The following is a 22,846-nucleotide window of genomic DNA, read 5'->3' as shown; positions in this document are numbered from 1 at the left end:
CCTTCCCCTGGTCCCAGGGAGGAGGTTTTAGCCAAATGGGGCCTTCTCTGAAAGACAAGAGACAGCAGAAGTAAGTCCACTTTACAGCTCAAACCCCACCTGGATGCAGGGACCCAGGGACCCACGTGACAGGCTGCAGTGTTCACAGGGGTGCGGGACCCCAGGGACCCACGCGACAGGCTACAGCGTTCACAGGGGTGCGGGGACCCCAGGGACCCACAGGATAGACTCCAGCACTCACAGAGGTGCGGGGCCCAGGGACCTACTAGACAGGCTGCCGCGTTCACAAAAAGTATTTTATTATTTTTAACTGTATTCACTTTAAAGGAATAGGAGGGTAGCATACATTTTTTTACAGACAATATTTAAATGTTGTACATAGTTAACAATAACTTAGGTCACTAATTCAAAATAAAACAAGCCAAAAACATAAAAACAAAATACTGCCGCTTCTTTTTCTTATGCGGGTACTAGCACAAAATAAGTTACTTCCGGTCATGGTGCTCTGCAGCAATTGGACGCCAGCATGGCACGTAGTTGACCTGTCAGTACAATGGCCTTCCCGGGCTAGGGCCCCTTGCTGCTGCTGCACCACCACCACCGCACACAGAACCGAAGCTTGGGACATGTTTTATGTACAGCTGTACCTTGAAGGATCCAGCCAGCCACAAGGGAACAGAACACCCCAGGTATTACGGGGACCACTGTTTCCCACCTGCCCCCTGTCCCCCAGAAACCAAGAAAGTAAGATCCCCCTTGTCCCCAGCCTCCTGCTAGGGCCGTGGATCCAAGAACCTTTCGAGAAAGAACAGTGAAGCTCAGCCTTGGTTTGTAGGTTTTATTCCTTCTCATAGTGGGGCTTCTGTGGCTGCGTACACGTGACTGGACCCAAAACGAGTTTAAAAATAAAACCACTCATCAGCGAGTTAAGCTTATGCAGTTTGGGTTTTGTTTTGAATATTTTCTTATTTATCGTAGAGTGGGCGGGAGTTGAGGGGTTAGCAGAAAAGGATGTATTTACAGGGGTCCAGCTGGCCTAGAGCACAGGCCGCAGTTTGGCCATTTGGGTCACACCAGCTTTGGCCTCTCGAAGCCAAGGGAATGATCTGGGAGACGTTTCCCCTTTCCAGAGAATGCTTCCTTCCTGTGACCCAGCCCTGGCCTGGGAATCTGCGCAGGACCGCCTGCGATTGTCTCTGCCCTCCAGGGCTGCGTCAGGGCAGGGGCTACCCTCCAGGCAGCTGGGGAGAAGGCTCTGGCCGAGGCCCTGTGCATCTGCCCCCCAGAGCCCTGACTGGTGGCAGTAGGCCCCAAGGAAGGACCCAGAGAACACAAACAGCCCGTGCCTCCATGGCTTCATGTTCTTGTAAGAAATAAGAGCAAAATAAATTATTATTATTATTTTTTTGCCTACTCCTTGCTCCTCCAAAAAATGGTTTCATTTTTCTGTCCCCAGTCTCCTCTTTTCCTTGCTATAACTGTCTCTCTTGCTCTCCAAGCAACTGTCCGTGAAAAAACTTTTCTGGGCAGCACCCAGGGCACACAAGCTGTAGCCCAGTTAGGAACATTCACAGTAATGGCGGCACGCGGCTGGGAGTCCTCCAAGGAGAGGTGGCTTCAGCCAGGCTAGGCTGGCAGGAGGAAGTGGGTCTCTTGGGATGGGCAGGAGCCAAAAGTGTGTTCCACCCATCCTGGGAGTGCCTGGGCTCGCTCTGGTTCTTCCAGTCACTCTCTATGTCCATGTCTGTCCAGCGGCAAGCTGAGCCTAGCCCATGGCAGTCACCATGCTGGAAGGGTGGGGGTGGCCGAAGGAGAGACTGGAGGATGGGTGGATGGGTGTTGGCGTGGGCAGGATGTGTCCAGAGTGGCTGAAGGGTGGGAGGTGGCCCACGGGTGCCATGTGTCCAGCCAGGGCAGCCGCACTGAATGGGGACGACTTCTCCTGCATGCACTTGGACAGCTCCTCGAAGCACTCAGCCCCTTTCTTGCTCTTCTTAGACTTGCTGGACATCTTCCGGTTCCGGGTCTGGATCCCTTCCTTCTTCATGGTCAGTGGCCTGTTAACCTGAGGGCAGCCACACAGCCTTTAGGACAAGTTCCCTACCTACCCATGGATCCCTTCTCCACAGGTCAAGGGAAGCTGGGTCACACATATCCCCAGGGTGCCAGGAATTGTGCCTTCAGCGCAGTCCTCCTGTGTCACTAACCACAGTCCCCCTAAGCCTGCACAGTCACCATCTCAAGGAAGGAGTGAACGGTGTTACAGCCCACATGGTTGTTTCCAGTCCACTAAATGCCCGTACTGCTTTCCTCCTCCCAGATACCTCTAATCCTCCCTGCCCCCAACTTTTCCTAAGACAGGTACAAACTCCCTGCCGGCCCTGCCCCCACCGGTCCCACCTCCAAAGCTCTAAAGCAGAGGCCCCCTTCTTACAGGAAGCCCTTCTGGCACTCTGGGCTGACCAAGCAGGCAGCCGGCCGCGGCTTCCCAAGCCAAGCCAAGCTGGAGATTGTGGCTGGGGCCCGCTGGCGCTGGCCGGGCTGCACAAAGAACCGAGGTCCCTGGGGAGGGGTGGGGTGCACTTACATTGTGCAGCTTGTAGTAGAGCCCACAGGCGTTGCACACAGGGTCCCCGTTGGCGTTCCGGCGCCATAAGGTGGTGGTTGTCGTCTGACAATTTGCACAACAGGTGCCCGCTCTCCTGGCAGCAGACTAGGAGGGGAGGGGTAGCGTCAGCGGGGGCTCTCCCACGCCCCACCTTGACCTCCTCCGGGGCCCTTAGCACCACCCCCAGTCTCACCGCTTAGCCCAGGAGCAGTGGGTCCCACAGGGGAATCAAGGCATCTCAGACCAAGGAATTTTAGAATTTGAGAAGTGAGCTAGTTAGGAATCACAGAGCTTTGGAATAAAGAACTCTTAGAATCCAACTGATGGTAAACACAGGGGAAAGCCAGCAGTCTCATTTCATAGGTGAAGAAACTGAGGTCCCAAGAACGGTCTAGCCCTAGGCCATTCTGAGTAGCTCTGTCTCCGGTCGCAGGTCTCCTCCCTCACTATTCCCCTGGAAATCCAGAATCCGGGTGAGTCAAGGCCAGGAGGCCATGGTAGCAAGACCCTGCACTGCCCAGGAGAACCCAGAAAGGCCTGGGGAAGTTGCAGCCAGGAACTAAAGTGTGGAGTTGCCTTGTCCTATACGCGATCTGCAAGTTACCGGGAGAGATTTAAATTAAATTTCACTACAATCTGAAAACAAAACGTTCGGTTCCCGTGACTGCACTAACTGCATTCCTGGCGATCAATAGTCATACTAGCCAGAGGCTTCCACACAGGGCTGAGGAGCAAAGACATTCCCACTCCCGGCCGGTCTAGATCCCTGTGCCTGAGAGTTCTCACCTGCCGCCTTCACAGACCCTAATCCCAGCCCCCCAGGAAATGCCAGTCAGAGGTGGGGAGTGGAAGAGAGATCTGGTCTCTAGAACAAGGAACTCAAGGGCCAGAGAGAAAACCCTTTTCCTAGACCACAGATCACCCTTCTACCCCAGGTAAAAGGAGTGGTAAGTGTCCGGTCCCCCCTCCAAGCAATCCTAGCACTGAACGCCACTGGGCAGTCAGTGTCGAGTGGGAGCCAAGTCCAGCTGAATCCAGAGTGGCCCTGGGCCTGAGCCTGCTGATGGAGGGGACCAGAGCTGGCCGCTGCGGGGGCAGGGACGGTGAGTAAGCAGCCTGAAGCTGGAATTCTGACTCAGGGGCCAGCAGTATATCCTCCTCCCACCCCCACCAGCCCACACCCGCCCTCACCCTGCTCCAGGGGGAAAAAAAGAAAAAGGGCCCCAAAGCGGGTGAACGATTTAAGCCCATAAATCACTTCGCCCTGAAAAAAAATATATTTATTATTCTTAGCATTTTACACATTATTTGCAGAGCGGAGGGTATTAGAAATTTCAAAACAGCCCAGCGAGAGGCAGGACTGAGTCGAGGTGGCTCTGAAAACTTGCCGGTCCGGAAACAGATACACGAAGTTTCCTTATCTACCCGCTGCAGATGTCCGGATAGGAAACTCCGGCAGGAGATCCGAAAGGACATTTTTTTAAAAATCACTCAAATGAAAATACACAGTATAGGTGACTCCATGGAAAAATAATAAAGGGCAGGTTTTTTTGGTGGCTGCTGTGTGTTATTTAAATAAGCGGAGGAGACTGTGAGCTGGGGGGTGGCGGGGAGGCCAGAGCTGCCACAGGGAAAAGTACTTCATGACCCTATTTTTAAAAAGAGCGAATCGAAGGCCAGAACATGAGGTGGGCTGCTGGACCCTGGGTTCTGGGAATCCTTCAGCAGTGGGGGGCAGGGGAGGGGGTGCCCGGTGGCTGCAGGACAGGAAATTCGGCAGGAAAGAATCTACCAGAATGAAGACCGACCTGACTGACCCCCCAAACGATTTTACTGATAAGAGACTTTCAGGTGGCAAAGTCTCTGCATTTGAAGTTTTGTTGTTGGGTTGTTTTCGTTTTTTTTTTTTTTTTTTTTTTTTTGCCTTTGTTTTTCTTTCTTCCCTTAACTAACCACCAGCTCTACCCAGGTTTGTGGCCACTGTGGCCCTGCCCAGTCCTGCCCCACGATGTGCCCGTTCTTACCAGCCTCCGCTTGGGCTTGATGAGAGGCCGGTTCTGTCCATTCATCTTGTGGTAGAGCCCGCATGCATTGCACAGGTAGTGGCCCGTGCCATCCCGTCGCCAGAGAGGGGTGGCTGTGGCCCCACAGTTGACGCACTCCCGGCCTTCTGTGAGGGAACAAGGAAAGACACAAGGCTTAGCGGCTGCACAGAGAGCCAGAGGATCAAGTCTGACACATGGTTAAAACAAGGGAGACTTTAGTTCCGCCCTGCAGACAGAGGAGACTCAGGGGGGTCCCCATACAAGAGGTCCTGAGTCTCTTAAGGACAATCCCCCACTTCAGATGCTGCTGAGGAAAAAGAAAGAGAAGCACTAATACAGGGTGCCAGGGATTCTCAGAGCCGCTAGCAAGATACCCGGAAAAGGAACTAAAGGCCAGCTTTGTGGAGCACAGGCTATAAGGCTACAGCCACAGTTGCCCAGCCTGGCCTCTTCTATTTCCTCTCACTTTTGCCTCCCCAACTGCGCCAGCCTCGCCAGGTCTGTTCCTCATCTCTGCTATCCGACCCTTTCTGTCTTTATGTCTGGTCCAGGGTCAGGAAGGAAACTTCTCTTCCCCCCAGCTTTGCTCCTTTTTCGACCAAACCCCTAGAATCCAATGATCAAAGAAAGATGCTGTTTCTTAAAAATGAAATGTCAAGTTCTTTCACTTTGGGTTAGAGGCCTTATTTTCTGTTGTTGTTTTTTGTTAGCTGGAATTCAAATAAAACAAAAACAAAAAAGGGCTACAAAGCAAAGACTCAAAGAGTCTTAGGAGAGCAGGAACTGCAGGGAAGTTGGGGTTCAGTGGGGTGAACGCTTAGTAACTTGGTAACTTGGTACCCAGGACATTCTTCCTGCTTTAGTTGAAACTAAGTTCCTAGGAACTCAAGCAAGAGAAAGGGGTTTCTGAACTCAGGGGTAAACCTTGAAGAAAACTTTCCCCCACCCTTGCTAAAAACGAGGGAAGGAGCCTCAGAGCCAAGGGTTACTGCCTGAGGGCCACACTGCTAGACAAACCCAGCTGGATCCAGCTATTGCTGGCAAAGAGGTGCGGGCACCCGCAGAGGTTCTCACTCCTACCCTCAGGGAGAAGGATCAGGGTCACTAGGACACAAACAGGCCTTGGGAATTTTGCTTTGGGGAAATCTCCAAGGAGATCTGGAGTCACCGCAATCCTAAAACTAGACCAGCGGCATTGGAGAACCAGATTCCTTCAGGGCCTGGACCTCTGCAGTGCCCGCAGCGTGCGCACACGCTCACAGACACACGTACACACATGTACACACTGACTCCTTCCTTCATCTACACCCTGCATTCTCCCCCACACCCAGTCATGAGGCTGCTGTTTCAGCTGAACGGTGGGAAGGGAAGAGACAGGGAATCATATTCCGAGAGTCGGATGACACCCACCTTGGAAAGGAGGGCAAAGGTGAGGAAAGGAACTGAACATTGTGGACACCGGGGAGCACTCGAGGGCAGAATGAAAGTTTTAGGGTTTCCTTGCTCCCCACTGGGAGCCCCTAACACCTGTGGACTATCAGAGAGGCTTGCCAACCACCCACTCTAGGCTCAGGAGCACTAATGTGGCCCCCCTTCAGATCACAATCCCTTTTACAGAGGCACACCCCAGCCACAGATCCTGACGTCCCACACCTGCCTTTACCTGAGCAGGAGCGCGCCTTGCTTCGCTGCTTAGGGGTGAAGCTGGAGGCGGGGCCACCCAGGAAGCCTCCCGGATGGAAAAGCCCGCTGCTATAGTCGTGAGCTGAGGCAGGCACATAGGAGGGATAGGTAGGGATTGGGTGGTGTGTTGCAGGCTGTGTGCCCATGGTAGCTAGGCCTGGGCGCAGGGGACTGCCGCCTTCCATCTTCATGTTCTCAGACAGTGACACTTGGTACTTGACACCGTCCTTGTCCTCACCCCGGGCTACACTACCCCCTGCAGAAGACGAGGCTGGGGAAGCGGCTCCCGTGGTGCTGGGGTCTGGAGACACTTCTTTGGGTGGTGTAGGTGGGAAGCCGAAGAGATGAGAGCCAGAGTGGGCTGCCGTGGGGGTGAGGGAGGCCACTGAGCTCCCACTGCCTCCCCCGCTCCCACCCGCTGCCCCGGGGTACACAGACAGAGGCCCTCCGGGTGCTCCAGCAGCTGAGGGGTGCAGCGGGGTCTTGGAAAACGGGCTGACGGTCCAGGGGCTGTGGTGATGGGCAGCGGCGGCCGAGAGAGCAGCTTTGCCCCCATCCAGCCATGGCAAGCCTGGGCTGTGCAACAAGTGTGGCCGGCACATCTGGCCTCCGGTGAGACGGGCTGCAGCAGAGGGAGAAGGGGTCAGTGTGGGCAGGGGCCTCAGAACCGTGTCACGGGCATACAGGATCACAACTCAGGGAACAACCATTAGCAACCCACCCTCTAAAACACAAGAAACATAACACTCCAGCCTGTAACCATCAGCAATATCAGCGAAAGGCCGAAGGACAAGTGACACAGAGACATCCCCACCGGACGGGGTCCTAAAAGATTCTCCTAAGGCAGTTGGATATGGTCAGAAGCCCTACAGGTCCCAGACCCTCCCCAAGAGGTCACTGCCTCCACCTTCCCCAGACCGATTTCGCAGCTGCTCAGATTCCTGTGGATCCCACATCCGGGAAGCAGCAGCGGGCCGTCCTCCCCTCCAAGGCCTGGCGTGGGCGCCGGGCGTCCAGAAACCCGGAGGGCCGAAGCTCACCGTGCGCGGGGCTGTAGGAAACGCGCGCGCGCGCGTGGGCCGGGTTGGCGTAGTAGGGATTGCCCTGCGAGTCGAGATGGTTGAAGAAGACATCCACCTCATCAGGAGGCAGCAGCTGCGCTGGCTCCATGTAGTTGTGCGCCAGGCCCGGGTGGTGCGAGTCAGGGTGCTGCGCATTCAATACGGCGGGGTGCGCCATCCAGCGAGGCTGCTCCGGCGCCACCTCCATGGTCCGCTACTGCGGCTTGGGATCCAGGCGAAGGCGGGGCGGCCCTGGGTGACATAGGGGATTTGAGGAGTACTGCCGGCCTCTGACACCGCCCCCCCCCCCGCCCCGCTCCCAAAGTCGATGTCTTGAAAGGAAAGGCGTTCCAGTGGAGCTCCTCTGGGGACCAGTCCCGGGTAGGAGGAAAGCGCAAGGTTCAAAACGAAAGGAAGGTGGAGGAAGGGGTTCAGCCTCACACACTCGCGGGGAAACTCGCATTCCCACAGCCACACAGCCATACACACGAGGTCACACACAGGGATGGACCCTGACACCGGCGACCCCAAACAAACGCACGCGGAACTGAAATCGTGTTCTCACACCGAGCCCCTGTCCTCTGGGCACACAAACACACCAACTCCGACTAAAAGTTAGAGACGAGAGCGTGGACATCCACTCTGTGGCACACAGCCCCCCCCCCATTTACATTGTTAATGTATACACAAACTAACCTCGACACCCCTCACCCTAAACATGAACACACACACACACACACACACGCAGTTCCTGGGGCTGAAAGCCGGCACCCAATGTCCTCTCCAGGAGTCAACCAGACCTCTCTACAAGGCATAAGAACGTAATCGCCCACAGGAGATCCTGGCCTGAGATCCACAGAGATCCCTCCAACCTAGGAGTGCCCCACAAGCCCCCGGCTCCACAAACTTACACTCGCAGCGGCGCGGGAAGGGGAGGGCTCAGCAGTAGAGTAAGGGACACCAGAAGAGCCCCTAGAATCGCGGTTCCCGCGACAGCGCGTCCAGAGACTGGCGGGTTCACGGGATAGGGGCGGGGGACAGCGCGCGCCTCGGCCTCCGGCCCGCCCGACTCCGGCCCCTCGGCATCCTCCGGCCGCCCTGGCGCCAGCTGCCGACTCCTGCACAGACATGAAGCGGGGGCCGCGCACGCCTAAGAAGCTGGCGCCAGCCAATCAGCGCCGCGCGCCGCCCAGCCTCCGCCCCCCCATTGGCTGCGCCGGCAGCTTCGGCCGCTGGACTTCAGGACTGACCCGCGAGCCGGCCCCCCTCGGCCGCCTGGCCCCCTCCCAGCGCCCTCCGGGGCGGCCTCTGATGCCAACGTCCCCCCCCAGGAGACCCCTCGCCGCGGGCATCACCCTGCACCCCTCCGGGAGATGCTCGGGTCCTCCAACCTTTGCCCTCCTAGCAACTAACCACCAATGGGGTCCCTGACTTCCAAGAGCCGAGGCACACATCTTCTGGGTGTCTCTGCTAGGACCCCAGCTTTCTATACTCTTGGGCGTAGCCCCACCTCCTTCGCTTCGGACCACGGCCAGCCAGAGACTAGCGGACTCCCCAGACCTCTGCCTGCTTGTGCAATGGGCTGGTAGGATCGACTGGACAGCACGGGTCTAGCACTGTGGACCCCTCTAGGACATCTGAGCTTTGGGCACTAGTACTCTTAAAGCTGTGCTAGACCGATGGTCGCGGTCCGGCCAGCCCGGGAAGAGGGAAGGGCTCCGGGCGTGGTCTTACTTAGCAGACCACCAGGCCGAATTGCCTGGGGCGAGGTCGTGGAGCAGGGGACTGGCGCCAGCGTCGGCTGGAGGGAGACTCCCGGGGCATTAGCCACGTGTATGTTTTTCCTCCTAGGGGTCCCCGAAACGGCCTTGGGGAGAGGGAAGCAATGTTTTGAGCACTTTGTTCCTGAAGTCACCTGAAGTTTTCCCTCTATACCTCCATTCTGGAAAGGCCGTGAGCTCTGAGGCGGGTGTACAAACCCAGATTCTTCTCTGGATATAGACCTGAGACCTAAGCTCCGAAAGAGGCTTGTGAGTCAGACTTTTAGGGGAATCTAGACAGGTGCGAGGGATTGGCCGAGCTCGACGCCCTCCATCTAGCTCCTCTAGCTTTTCAGGGCCCTAGACCGCCAGGGAATAACCCCAGAGGAGTCCTAGGTGGGTCCCGAGCAGGATGAGGGCTGGGGTCCCCGCCGCCCCCAAGGATGGGGGAGGGGCAGCAGGATTGACAGTCCGTAATTGGGTAACTGGAGGCGGCTTCTCCGGCCCGGCGGCCCCGCCACCGCGACGCCGGGCCCCTGACGTCACCCGATTCGCCAGGAAATGAACTTTTTAATAATCCAAGGAGGGAGGAAAGCCCTCGGTCCCCTCGGCTCGGGGGGCGCCCAGCCAGGCTCAGCTCTGCAGGCGCGCCCCCATCACCCCCTCCCAGGTCCTCTGCGGACAGCTCTGTGGGGGCGCGCGCACGGCAGGGCCTCCTCCGGTCTCTGCGGCTGGCATCCGTCTGACTGTCCGAGGCTTTGGAACAGGTAAAGGCCCTGGGTCGGGGTGCAGAACTGCACTGGGCCAGAAACCCTCACCTCATGTGCCCTGGGGGGGTCCCTTCTGTCCACCGTGTTCCCCGTGCTTCGGCGCTTCAGAGGCAGCAAGGGCCCAGGCGGCTGGGAAGTCCGCTCCCAGCCTAGGCGGGAGGTCGTGAGAGGGCTCTGGGGGGCTACAGGGGCGCAAGGCCGGAGTGCCTCGGGGCCGACTGGGCAGGTGGGTGGTCCAGTGCCGCCAAGCTCGGGAAGGCTTTCTTGGTCCCCAGCCCCCGCCCCCCCCCCCGCCTTTAGACCACGGTTCTTCATTAACGCGCAAAGCGAGATAGCCACGGAGTTTCCAGAGTATTCGATGTCCCTGGAACCTAGCAGGAGCGTCTAAAGGCCTCGCAGCCGGGTGATAACCCTACTCTCGGCAACGGTGCCCCATGCGGCCGAATCCCAGGCCTCTGCTCTCCAGATTTCCTGGAGGAGAGCGCCGAACGCAGAGGAAGCTGTTCTGGCGGTGCCCGCGCCTCGGCTGGCAGGGCGGGGGGGGGGAGGGCCTCCCAACACCACCCCTGAAAGCAGGTAATTCCCCTCTTTTCTCCCAAAGTCGCAATTAGATTATCTCCCTGTTTGAACAAGATGGGGGCTGTGGTTTCCACGCCACGTCACGGACAGGGCAGGTCCTGCCTCTTGGAGAGGTGAAAGTGGCGGGTCTCTACTCAAAACGCGAGCCCCAGTGTTGTCCACCAGACATACACAGAACGGAGTGCGGAAGGGGGATTTAATTACTCTGCTCGGCAGCTCAGAAAATCGCCACGCAACAAGGGCTTAGCCGGGCGGTTAAGCGACGCTTGAGCCAGGGCCTCAGGAGACCCGCAACAGCCTGCCTGCCCACAGACTGGGCATGGGTTTTTTTATGGGGGGGGGGGGGGTGGGGGTCCTGCCAGGTCCTTTGAGGCCCCGGAGATGCCCTCTGGAAACTGCCAGCAACCAGCCGGCTGGCCCGAGCCCCTGCCGAGGTTGGAGCCCCCTGCGTCCCATGCGGGACTGCTGAGTTTTCCACTGGAACGAACCCGTCTGAAAGGGAAAATTGCCGGCTAGGGAGCAGCACACTGAATTGGCGAATAAAGGGGAGCCTGCGCTGATGAACGTGTGTGAACCAGATCGATCCACAGCCAAGACCTCACTACTAGGCCGAAAATGAACGGCTAATAAAACCCAAACAAGCACCAGCGAGGACCGAGACAGATTCCAAGGATAGCTTAGAGTTGGCTTCCTCCAACCCCCGCCGCCCCCCAAAAACGAAAGCAGATTTATTCCAATTCACAGCCCCATACTATGTAAGCGCCCCAGAATACCTTCAAGCGGACACTTGTCTCATTTTTTTCTTATTTTGTTATTATTTATTTTGGAACACACCTGGCGTTGCTCTTTTCTGAACTAAACAGTACTTTTCCTTCCTCGGAAACAAGATTTCTAGGAGAATAGGGAGAACTTGGCTCTTAAACTGAGTTTTCTAACCACCATTAACCCCCCCTGCGTGCCCTGGAAGCTTCTGTGGAGAGGGGACAGTGCAGGGGGATGCTTCTGACTGGGAGCTGGGTTCTGTGGACCCAGGCCTATTCTGGGTGTGGCCCGGCTCCTGCAAATTAGTCTGAAAGGAGATGGAGTCGTATAGGGCCCCCACTTGGTGCTGCCCTCCCCGCTTGCCCTTTGTTTAAACTTCGCTTATCCAAACCGTACCTCTGGGATCATACGTTCGCCTCTCTCCTAAGGGCAGCTAAGTGGTCGGCTAGCTTAGGACTGCCTTCCAAACTGAAGTCGTTCACAACCCAGAGGCCTCCAGCGCTACATTAGCCACAAGCTTTGAGGGACACCGGGAAGGAAGTGGGGGAGCGTTGGCCACTGTGGCTAAGTGTCTCTTCTATGTGGAGGACTCAGATATGGTCCAGGCAGCACCCATCAGTTCAGAAAGGCTCTAATAGTACCTGCTTCCTGGGGTTCCCTTTCAGATCCTCAAATCAAAAGATTCCCGCTTCCCTAACATCTGTCATCTTCTGCGGAGTCTTTTGGAAATACAGACCCTGGGATCCAGTGTCTTAGGTGTCAGGCCCGCTGGTGCCAGGTGCCTTGGACTCTGCAAATTCTCGTCAACTTCTAGCCTCCATACCCCACCCTCAGACCATGGGGGCCTTCTCTTCGCCAACAACTCTGCTTAGCTCAGAGGCCTGGGGTCAGCGGCTTGACAACTGCTAAATGCATTTCGTTAGATGCAATTTGCTTGCAATTTGTCAACCCGGCTGGGAAACGCTCTCCAGACGCCTGGCAGACGCCTCGGCTCTACCTGGTTCCTGGATCCTGTTTAGAAACGAATCCCAACTTGGGCCTCGGTGTAGACCCAGAACTCACCCCCAGATGTTGCCAACCTCGGGAGGCAAGTTTTTTTTTTTTTTTTCAAAACAAACGAATTTCTTTCCTTGTTTTCTGATAAAGGAGCAGACGCCACACGGGAGGCCCTTTTGAATACAAGACCTTTCCCCTCACCTCTGGGGTAAGCTCGAGTTCAAGCCACGGAACGATTCAATGCCCAGCGTCCAGACAGGCCCAGAGCTCTGTCTACGCCAATCCACAGCGGATCCCCGAGTATGCGTCCGCCTCGTTCTTATTGAAATCCCACTGAAAGGATTCTGGCTCCGACGTGGGCAGGGGAAGACTTACACACCCTGCTCTCTCCCCCACCTGCACCCTCGCCACACAGGATAAAGGGCCGCGGGGCGCTTCAAGCGGGGGGCACAAGCAGGAGCGAGCCGGGTTAAGCCGCGCAAAGCCGGTGCACGGGACCAGCCGGCAGGTGCAGCCAGCGCCCGGCAGCCCGGCTTGGGCGCAAAGGCCGCCGCGACCCGGGGGTGGGGAACCGCCGAGACAAAGGCTCCAGCTCTAGGGTGGGAGGGGGGCGCGTCGCAAAGCTCTGGAAAGCTGGGTTTTGAGGCCCAGGGATCTATTTAAAAAAAACGGAAGGCAGGAGCCCCCAGACCAGCCTTTGGGTTTCCGGATGACCTGGGTTTGAGCCACTAGTAGGACCGTGCGATCCGGGTGTTGGGAAGGCCGAGCCTGGGATCCGGAGGCTCGGGACAGCGCGGGCGGAGTGCAGGAACTTACCGACAGCAGCGCGGTGGGCGGCGCCCTCGGGCGGCCACGGTCAGGGCTCAGCAGGAAGGGAGCGGTGTGTGCGGCGAGGCTAGTCGGCCCGCGGTAGCCAGCGCGACGGAGGTGGTCAACAGCGGGACCCCGGCGCGGCGCCGAACGAAAGCTCGATGCGCAGGCTGCCGCTTTTGTCCGCCTGATGCGCCCCAAGACCAGCTATGGTTGAAGTGATCGCAGGCCAGAGAGACCTGAGCAGTGGACTACCGCCCGGCTGGCCTGGCCACCTCTCTTGGTTCTGGCTGCCTCTCGGTTCCCGGCCTCAGCGCGGCAGCTTTTTATTTGGACATCACTGGGGGGGGGGGCGCTGCAGCGCTGCAGGGGGGCAGGAGGGTGCCCGGGCTCTGAGCCCTGTCTGCCGGGTCCAGCCGCCGCCGGGCTGGCCAGGCTGGGTCCACTAGTCAGTCGAGGCGCGCACACCCTGCAGGCCACTCCCGCCTTCTTAGGGCCACGCAAGCACTTCTGCTCTCAGGGATGTAATCTCAGAAAGCCTAGGATGTCTCTCTTTGGAGAGTCTCCCTCACAAACAAGTACACAGACATGTGCCCCTCCTTCCACACACATCGTGCACGTGCTGTCGCTGGGGAGATGTCCTCTGACAGGCGCTTTCTGGCACACAAACACCCGTGTGCACACACATGTATAAGATACACACACACAGTCACACAACCCTCTTACTTCCTGCACATTTAGCTAAGTGCAGATGTATTCCCACTTCAGACACCCATTCCCAACTCAAGCATTTTAGGAATAGAGTTTCTGGTGTATCCTAGGCCCGTTATTAGCAAACCCTTTGCATCAGAGAATGCCACAAGGTAAGCAAGAGGCTTGTACTTAACAAGGGTAGAGGAAGGCACCCTGGTGCAGTCTGCGCCCTAAGGAGCTAGGTAGCAATGAGAATCCATTCCTTGTGGTGCCTTAAGCCCCTCTGAGAAATCCAAAGAACTCCCATAGACTTATTTTGTTTGGAAAGACTGCATCCTTCCTGGTGTGCCCCGTGCGCAGGCAGTGCGTCTTCTCCTCCTCCCCCATACTCATGCCCCCAGCTGTTTTAGGTCTTTCTGAATCTGTGGCATTGTGTGTGCACCCTCTGCATGCAGTTCGGTTTATGTGTCCAGTGGGCTATGTGTTCACAATGGGGAGATCACAGGAGTGTTTGCAAAAGCGAAAAACTCCCTAAGCACTTGTATTGGGTAGTTGGTCACAGCCTGACTTGTTATCAGTGTGTGACCCCACAGATGCATGTAAGAGAGTGTCTGTGGAACTGGGTGTATGTCTGTGTCCAGATATCTCCGAGACAGACAATCATCTTCAAGAGACATGTGATAGGCAGAGAGTATCTCTAAGTATGTCTTAATCAGTGTGTTTACCTTTGTGCATTTGTGTTTGTGTATGCGTCTTTAATAGTCTGGCTATCCGTGCATGTATAGATTTCAACTTGTATTTAGGTGTGGTGTGGTGTGTGTGTGTGTGTGTGTGTGTGTGTGTGTAAGAGAGAAGGAGAGTTACAATGTGTCTGGGTACTCACTGACAATTCTGTTAATTAATGAGGGGTGTGTATATCTGAAGCCATACATTTGTGTGTATGTGTGCGTGCGTGCGTGTGTGTGTGTGTGTGTGTGTGTGTGTGTGTTTAAAGGCAAGGTTTCGCTATGTCAACAGTGGGGATGGAACTCACAGTGATGTATCTGCCTCCGATGCCTGAGAGCTGGGATTAAAGGTGTGTCCCACCACTCAGGGTTAGTATGTCTTAATGGCAGGTGATGACCGATCGTCTAACTTTGAGCTGAAGTCCAAGTATGTCTGCATATCGGTTGCTTCAGGTGGGGCTGATGTGCTGGGCATGGTGTTTGTGGCCATGTCTGAGGGGTGGGCACCTGTGTCTGTCACTCCATCCTGGATCTGTGTTTCTGTAATCAAGGCTACTCTATGTCTGGTAAGGGAGGAGTGTGGAGACAGTATGTGTATCCTCCAGGCTCCCTGGCCTCCTGCACCTTCCCTAACCAGCAGGGCAGGCAGCCAGTGGAGCCCCGGGGTGCCATTTACTCTGGCACTTTCTGTCTGTCTGTGGGAGGGGGAGATGAGCCGATAAGGCTTATCTGCCATTACCAGGGCCGTGCTGAATAACCGTTCTAATGAGGTGGCCTCACTGGGACCACCAGCTCCCAGGCCCCTTTCCTATTGGGTAGGGGCATGGCCAGCCAGACCTGGAGCACAGAGCCAACCCCCTAGAGACCTAGTAACCTCTGCATCCTAGAGACTATTATTATTATTATTATTATTATTATTATTATTATTATTATTATTATTATTATTATTAGGTCTGCCTTGTTTCTTAGAGGAAGGTCCTAGTCACTGCAGCCGGGAATCTTGTTCTCTTTTCCATGGGCTGGCCTGGGCTGGTTAGACGGACAAAAGCCCCTCAGTCTGGCCTCTGAGGCACGCAGTATGAGGCCCAGAACTTGGGATGGAGGTGATTGGAACCCAATGACAGAAAGATCCATAGAGAAAGGGACAAGCTGCAAGGACTGCGGGGACAGATTTTTTTTTTTTTAAAATGCAGTCACGCTAAGTGACAGAGGCACTATCAGGGTGGTCCTAGGGACTGGAGTACTCAGGCCGAAATAAGACAACAAGTGGCAAAATAAATCAGAGAGGTGGCAATAAAGGCGAAGAAAGTATCAACCAGAGAGGGAGCGAGACAGACAGGGAGACAGAATCAAGACGCGCGAATGAAGAGAGTCGACGGAAACGTAAGAGGAGAGCGAGAGAAGAAAGGCCCAGAGAGGCATGGCGGGGGCGGGGGGGGGGGCAGGGCTGGGGAAGGACAGACCAAAGATGGAGAGACTGAGTTGGCCAGGCCGGCCAAAGAGAGGCCAAGGCCTTGGAGACCCGGGAAGGCATGAGCTGAGGCTCGGACCCCGGGCGGGGCACCGATCACGGGGCGATGGCGATGGGCAGGGGGGTCTGAGTGGGGCTGAGCCGCTGTCCGGGGTAATTTTTCATCTCGGCCGGCTAATCTTTGTTCCCGGCGAAGATAATGAATAGCCAATCGTTATCTGCCCGGCTCCCGGAGGCTGCCCGAGAATGGGGTTGTACAGGGCTGGGAATTGTTTCCAAAGTGCTGCGGAATAAATGGTGTTTCTTATCTCTGCCTTCCAGATTATCGCAGCCCTTTCAGAGCGCGCACAACAAATGCGCCCGCCATCGAATGCAGCATTTACCACCGCAGATCCGCGCGCCGATGGGCAGGCAGATAGCGTCCGCGGGGGGCTCGTCGGGAGGCGAGTGTGCGCCCCGGCTCTGCCTGGTGTGTTTGGAGGAACACGTGGGTATGCCAGCGAGTGGACCCTGAGCGAGCACGGATGTGAGTGTACCAGCAAGTGTGCTTCGACAAAGTGCACGTGTGCGAGTCCCTGAGCACACGCGTGGTGAGTGATCGTGGCGAGTGCCAGGAAGTGGCCGCCTAGACGCACGCGGGAAGCGGTGCTGCACGTGACCGCATGGGGAAGCATGCAGTGGGTGTGCTAGCCGCGTGCACAAGCGAATGTATTGTGATGACCTACAGGTACCTGGCCCTGGAGGATGCTGTTTAGGGGAGCGGAACAGAGGGGTTTGCAGCCACTCCTCAATGTTACGTGCAGCACGTGCAGGCCGCACTCCACAAGGTGTGTTTCCGAAGCTGCGCGATGGGCGCAGTAGCTGGCGTTTGAGCCCGTGGCACAGGCTTTTGGAACCGGCACGGATCTGTGGGACAATGTGTACCCAGGGCGACCAGGTATACAGAGAGATGCGCAAAGCAAAGGGTCATTTTCGAGCCTTGCTTGAGCCTGTGTTGTGCGGACTCTGGGCTGGACGTTGACTGTGAGGAAGACCGCGCAGGTATGCCGGGTCTGGGGAATGCTGGAGAGTGACACCGGGCGAGTGGCTGTTTGGGGAGTTTGAGAACGCCCATGGGTCCCGGTCCTGGCCCTGGGACCCCTCCGCCAAGGCCTTACAGCTGGAGCGACAGAGCCCAGCCCGCCGCCCGAGGTCCCGGCCGTGAGTGACACGCGCCGCCACAAAGGCTGTATTTTTCCAGGCCCGCGCCCCGCCCGCGCGCGATGGTCCCCATGGCGACGCAGATAGCGCGCGGCCATTTTCCTATCTCCCCGGAGTCTATTATACAGCGGGATTAGCTCATCTCCAGGCAGGTCAAACCCAAAGTCACACAACCTGCGGCGTGAGCTCCGCCTCCGGCCGCTCCTCCCGCAACCGGAGCGGGCGACCCCCGCGGCAGGGCCGGTACGCGGGAGCAGAGCGCCACCTGGCGGACGCAAGTTCCCGGCGCGCTGCATGAGAGACCGCAAATGCCCCAGGCTGTGGCTTTGTGTGGTCGCTTGGGCGACCCCTAGGGAAAAGCTGGCACACAGTAGGTACCCCCAAACTATTTGCTGGAAGGATGGAAAAGCAGAAAAGTTGACAATGGCTGACTGCCAAAGGCCACCCGCATGTTGGCAACAAAAGCCCATCCCACTAAATGAAGAATAAAAGCCGATCTTCTTTGCAACCCTGGCAGCATCCTTGCTGACTCCAGACTCGGTTTTCTCCTCCTTCCTCCAGGGACAACAGCCTTTGGATTCTCTGGACAGGAGCCCTCTATCCCCATGTCTGCTGGTTTCTCCACCCAGAGTAGTCGGCCTGTGGTCAAATGTCACCTATCAGACAGCAGTTGCTCCTCTCCCCTACCCCTCCTCTGCTTGTTGGTCAGTTCCCTAGTATCTAGTAAATTCTCTAATAACATTTGCTTGTTCAGGGTTCTGTGATGTTCCGGACAAGGGCGAAGCGGCGGAATTCTGACAACTGATTCGGATTATCACAACATTAGGAACTGGCTGAGGACCAGAAGGGTAAGCCCAATGGGCCAGGCTGCACAGCTTTCTTTGCATCACTGAACCTAGGATACTAGGTGTGAGTTAGGAGTTACTCAGCAGCCACCCCGGCCCCAGAGCCTGACCCCACCCACCTACTCCATCTGAATGGCAGCTCCAGTGTCCCTCACTTCTCTGCACCTGCTGTGAAGGTGAACTCATCCCATCTTGCTCTGCTAGAGCAGGTCCTGAGTGGTGGTGGTGGCAGCGGCAGCGGTGTGGTGGGGTGGTAGCCGTGACGGTGGTGGTGGCAGCGGTGTGGTGGCGGTGGTAGCTGCGGTGGTGGCGGTGGCGGCGGCAGCGGCAGTGGCACCTGAACCACAGGAGACCACTCTCTCCATTTAGGTTAACTAGGCACTGCATTCCTGGCTTTGGTGATCCAGCTGCTGCTGTGGAACTCAGCAGGCTTCATCCTGGGGACTGGGAGTGTTGGGAGGGGCGTGGCCAGGAGTGCTGGGAGTTACAGGTACCAGCAGTTCCCTCAGAGCTATCCTGGAAGAGGAGCTGAGTGGGGACCCTTCCACACCATCCACACCCCACCCCCACCTCGCACACACCCTCTCAGCTGGGCTCCCGCTCCGAGCCTCTGGTTCTGCCTCCACAGCCCTCCCTCCAGGATCACGGACTGTTGGTGTGGTGTGCGAGCTTGCCTTTAGAAAGCATTTTGTGAGCCTGGCTTGTCAAGTTGGCAGACAAAGTCTCTGGCAAGTGCCATGCCCAATGTCTGCCAGCACCCTGGAGTGGGAGATTACATGTAAAGAATCTCATGTCTTGTTTTTTGTGAAACACTTCAAGACTGGCCACTTGCACCTGAGTTCTTGCATGGGGATGGAGTTCTGCAGAATCCCCTCTGAGCACCTGGTGCCCACCCATTCCCATTCCCTGGGTCAGGGCCTGTTTCCCACGAGCCACTGACTACTAGTGCTTGTGGTAATTCTGCCTTTCCTATCAGCACTGGGGCCTTCTGTCTTGTTTCTCCCTGTAGGACCACTAAACCACTTAGCCATGTCTTAATCAGTGAATTAACACAAGCAACATTAAGAGGAGGCACACGGCCACCCTATAAAGGTCTCTGGCTCTGCCTATTGACCTTCACCCAACCTACCAAAACAGTGAAGCAGCCAGACCTGACTCAGCATGCAGATCAATAAATCATCAGGTTATGGTAAATATTGGGAGGGGATATGTTTTCTAATATCTAGACCTTCCTCCAAATAGTGGGAGCCGTGGAACAAAAGAAAAGTGGATGCAGCCACCCTTGTAGCAAGCAGTAGAGGTTTGGTAAGGCAGCGGGCACAGCGATAGCCAGGAGGAGGTCTGACGACGAGGTACGAGAACTTGGGGACACAGCGTATAAAGAGGTTGACTCAGCCAACAAGGGGGCTCAGTGTATAAAGGTTTGCCACCAAGCCTGTCCTGAATTCAATCCTTAGAACCCACGTAGTGGAAGGAGAGAGCCAACTTCTGCAAGTTGTCTTCTGGCCTTCCCCCCTCCCCCCAGTAAATAAGTGCAAAAAAGGTGTCACCAAATCAACAGAAACCACAGTGGGAAAATGCACAAGGGTATAGAGAGACAACTCACTAAAATTAATATGATGTCTCTTAAATAAATCAAAACATGCAATTTCCTTAATCTTTTTCCATTAATTCAGCTCCAAATGTATTAACTACGTTGTCTTTTTGTGTTCTCTCTCTCTCTCTCTCTCTCTCTCTCTCTCTCTCTCTCTCTCTCTCTCTCTGTTGTTGTCCTTTTGTGGGGTGTGCTGGGGTGGAACTCAGAACCCTGTGATGACCTCTGAGCCAAGCCAGACTCAGAACTGGGACCATTTTTGAAAGACAAATTGCAGCTCTCTGAGTCAGGATTCACGAGCAGTGGTGACACACGCCTTAATCCCAGCACTCAGGAGGCAGAGGCAGGCGGAGCTCTGATTTCTAGGACAGCCTGGTCTACAGAGTGAGTTTCAGGACAGCCAGGGCTATGTAGAGAGATGCCTCAAAAAAAACAAAAATGAATAAATAAGAACTCTCTGGTCTTACTGGCCCTGGTTGTGACGGGTCCAGGGTCCATTTGTATTGCAGCAGTTGCTCAGCCATTTTTGGGAACAGAATGGACCCGAGGTGGCAGCGTGGGGGCAGAGAAGCGCCTGGAGGATGGTGAGGTGAGGCCAGGGCCCCACCCTGCAGTCTGTCCATCCAGACCTGACCTCTCCTTTCTGCACAGCTGCTCCCCTGCTCCCTGCCGCTGTCTATTCCTGCCTGGATTACCATAGCAACATTCTCTCTGGACGGCACAGTCAGGAACCTCTCCTGCCCTTGCTAGGAGAAGCCCTCCAGCCGCCCGAGCTGTGCTCCTGGCTGGCCTACATGGTGCAGCCCTCTCCCTGGGTGCTGAGTGTTACCTTTCCAGTCCGCTTCTTGCTCAGTTGGGAGAGGAGGGCATAGTGGGGAGCAGGAGGGTCCTAGGACTTGCAGCTTTCGGGTGCCACTGGACAGAACGGTGCCTGGGATTCCCCGGGGCACAGGCAGCCTGAGGCTGGTGATCAGCCAGAGACGAGACCTGGAATGAAAATAAACAAAAATCCAAGGCTCAGTGCAGGGCCAGAGGTCAGCCGTGGGCCAGGTTAGGCCAACTGTGGAATCTGGGATGCAGGACTGGGTGTCACGGGCACACAGGGCTTCCATCTCGGACCCCACATCCACTCGGTGCAGAGCATTGATATCCCCCCAAACTCCCAGCCTGGCCAATTGGAACTTCCTGTAGTAAGATGCATTGACTGACGATAGGGATGTAATTCAGGCCTGGGAGAATCACACCGCAACGAAACTCATCTATTCTCTCAGGATCTGTCCTCTTGGTCAGACAGAGCTTTAGAGTGGTGGTACCTTCTTTGTACCACACAGAAGGCTTCCTGAGAGCAGAGCCACACGGGCACAGAGCTGAGAGACAGAGAGAGACTCGTACTATGTTACCCATTTTGTTTGTTTTGTTTCTTGAGACAGAGTTTTTCTGTGTAGCCCTGGCTGTCCTGGAACTCACTCTGCAGACCAGGCTGGCCTCAAACTCAGAGATCCACCTGCCTCTGCCTCCTGAGTGCTGGGATTAAAAGTGTGCACCACGGTGCCTAAACCCCAGAGCCTGAGCCCATTCGCAGCCTGGCCTTTGCCGTTCCCTAAGACAATTTGGCACCTCTGTGCTTTCCCCTTTCCTTGGTCCGAGGTGAGCTTCTACTTCTTACAACTGAACATGCCCTGACCCCACCGCTGTGGTTGGTCAGAACCAGCTACAGTCTCTGCCTCTGAGAGGGGCAGCCCTCCTCCGACTGACTGCTGGGAGGCTCTTGCCAGTGACCTGGGGTGGTGGCAATGGTGCCGTGAAGGGTCCTGGCCTGAATTATCTGCTCTACTTCTGAGTTCTTAGAAGTCTTGGGAATCCTGAGTGGACTCAAAAAAGCTCAGGCATGCAAGGCCACTGTGTGGTGAGTGTGGAAGCCCACAGCAGTCAGGAGAGGTCTCTAGTGGGTCTTAGTTGTGCCAGCCATGGGCCATTGGCTGGACACAGATACTCCAGGTCAGGTTAGTGACCCCTGTGAGTCCGTTTCTTCATCTATCAAGATTTCTTTCTTTCTTCATTCATTTTCCATCTCCACCGTGAAGAGTATAAAGAGATGGTTGGTGTGTCTGTGTTGCGGGAGGTCCTTCCACTCCTCCAGCCAATAGCCGCTGAGATACCAGCTCATTGGGACGTGGTCTCTCTCTCCCTTTAAAAAAGCGGCCACTTCCCTTCTCCCTCTCTCTTACTTCCTGCTCCGCTTCGGCGGTGACTAGACTCCCTTCCTGATTGCGCAGAGGGCTGTTGTCTGGGACAGTGATCTGTAAGTTTTTTCCCCTTTAAATAAATAACCATTCTATTAATCATAATTCCAAACTGGTGTGGGATTGTTTTTGACTTACGCCTTCGCCTTCATGTCTGAGGTCTAACCTGCAAAACAAAAATCACTTTTTAAAAAATGGAAAAGAGGTTGATAAGATGTCTCAGTGAATAAAGCTACCTACCAGCAAGTGTGACAGCGCGAGTTTGATTCCCAGGACCCAGTGGAGGAAGAAGGAGCCTCTGCTCTCAAGTTGTCCTCTGACCTCTGTGTGTGTGTGTTGTGTACAAGAACATACCACGCACACACACACACTACACATGTACATGCACGCACACATGCACATACAGGCATTATAAATGTGTGTGGAACATACCACACATACAACACACACACACTACACACGTACAGGCACGCATACACATACAGGCATTATAATTGTTTGTGGGCAGAGTAGATGGTAGTAGGCAAGTGAGGGCCGGAAGTGGTTGGTATATGTCTTGTATGTGTGTGAATTGTCTAAAGACAACTTTAATAAAGTATATACAAAAATCTTTTCATTTGAAAAGCTGTGTGCTGTTCCATTACAGTTTCTCATTTTTATAGAGTTTCTTCCAGCCTTTGTTCAGGGCATAAATACACCATTCAATTTGCTAAATTGCTTTCCTGTCATTAGACATTAAGGTTTTTATTTTAATTATTAAAAATGTTCCAGTAAACATGAGCCAAATTTCCAAAGCTCAAAAATGTAAAAAGTAAGCTTAACAATCTGTTAGGAATTTAAGTTGGCTGTGGTGGCACACATCTTCAGTCCCAGCACTTGGGGGAGAGGCAGGCGGGTCTCTGAGTTCCAGTCCAGCCTGGTCTACATAGGGGGTTCCAAGTCTCATCTAGGACTGCGTGGTAAGATCCTGTCTCAAGAAAGGAGAGAAGAGGGGAGGGGAG

The 22,846-nt window shown here is 55.4% G+C and overlaps 1 protein-coding gene and 1 long non-coding RNA gene across 3 annotated transcripts; one reads left to right on the top strand and one right to left on the bottom strand.

The window, feature by feature from the left end:
* Window positions 1-275: 275 nt before the first annotated feature.
* Window positions 276-13,383, bottom strand: Gata2 (GATA binding protein 2). 2 transcript variants are annotated; one of them, XM_050165428.1, is made up of 7 exons: window positions 13,081-13,382; window positions 8,309-8,515; window positions 7,377-7,649; window positions 6,317-6,958; window positions 4,633-4,778; window positions 2,588-2,713; window positions 276-2,065 (listed from the first exon to the last, which is right to left on the bottom strand). In XM_050165428.1, the coding sequence occupies exons 3-7, from the start codon at window positions 7,603-7,605 to the stop codon at window positions 1,766-1,768; spliced, it is 1,443 nt and encodes a 480-aa protein (XP_050021385.1). In that variant the 5' UTR covers window positions 7,606-7,649; window positions 8,309-8,515; window positions 13,081-13,382; the 3' UTR covers window positions 276-1,765. The 2 variants fall into 2 exon arrangements, with proteins under 2 accessions (XP_050021385.1, XP_050021386.1); XM_050165429.1 differs by lacking the exon at window positions 8,309-8,515 and having other exon boundaries at window positions 13,081-13,383.
* LOC126515622 (uncharacterized) lies at window positions 9,449-22,384 on the top strand. The gene is made up of 3 exons (XR_007595887.1): window positions 9,449-9,924; window positions 16,285-16,553; window positions 17,918-22,384. It is a non-coding gene; the product is annotated as an uncharacterized lncRNA (long non-coding RNA).
* The last annotated feature ends 462 nt before the right edge of the window (window positions 22,385-22,846 follow it).

This window comes from Alexandromys fortis, unplaced genomic scaffold, assembly GCF_014885135.2.
Source record: "Alexandromys fortis isolate MF-2015 unplaced genomic scaffold, M_Fortis_MF-2015_v1.1 scaffold_158, whole genome shotgun sequence".
In the NCBI taxonomy this organism is placed as follows: Eukaryota; Metazoa; Chordata; class Mammalia; order Rodentia; family Cricetidae; genus Alexandromys; species Alexandromys fortis.
The sequence above is the reverse complement of the archived record's forward strand: the minus strand, read 5'-3'. Positions and strand labels throughout refer to the sequence as shown.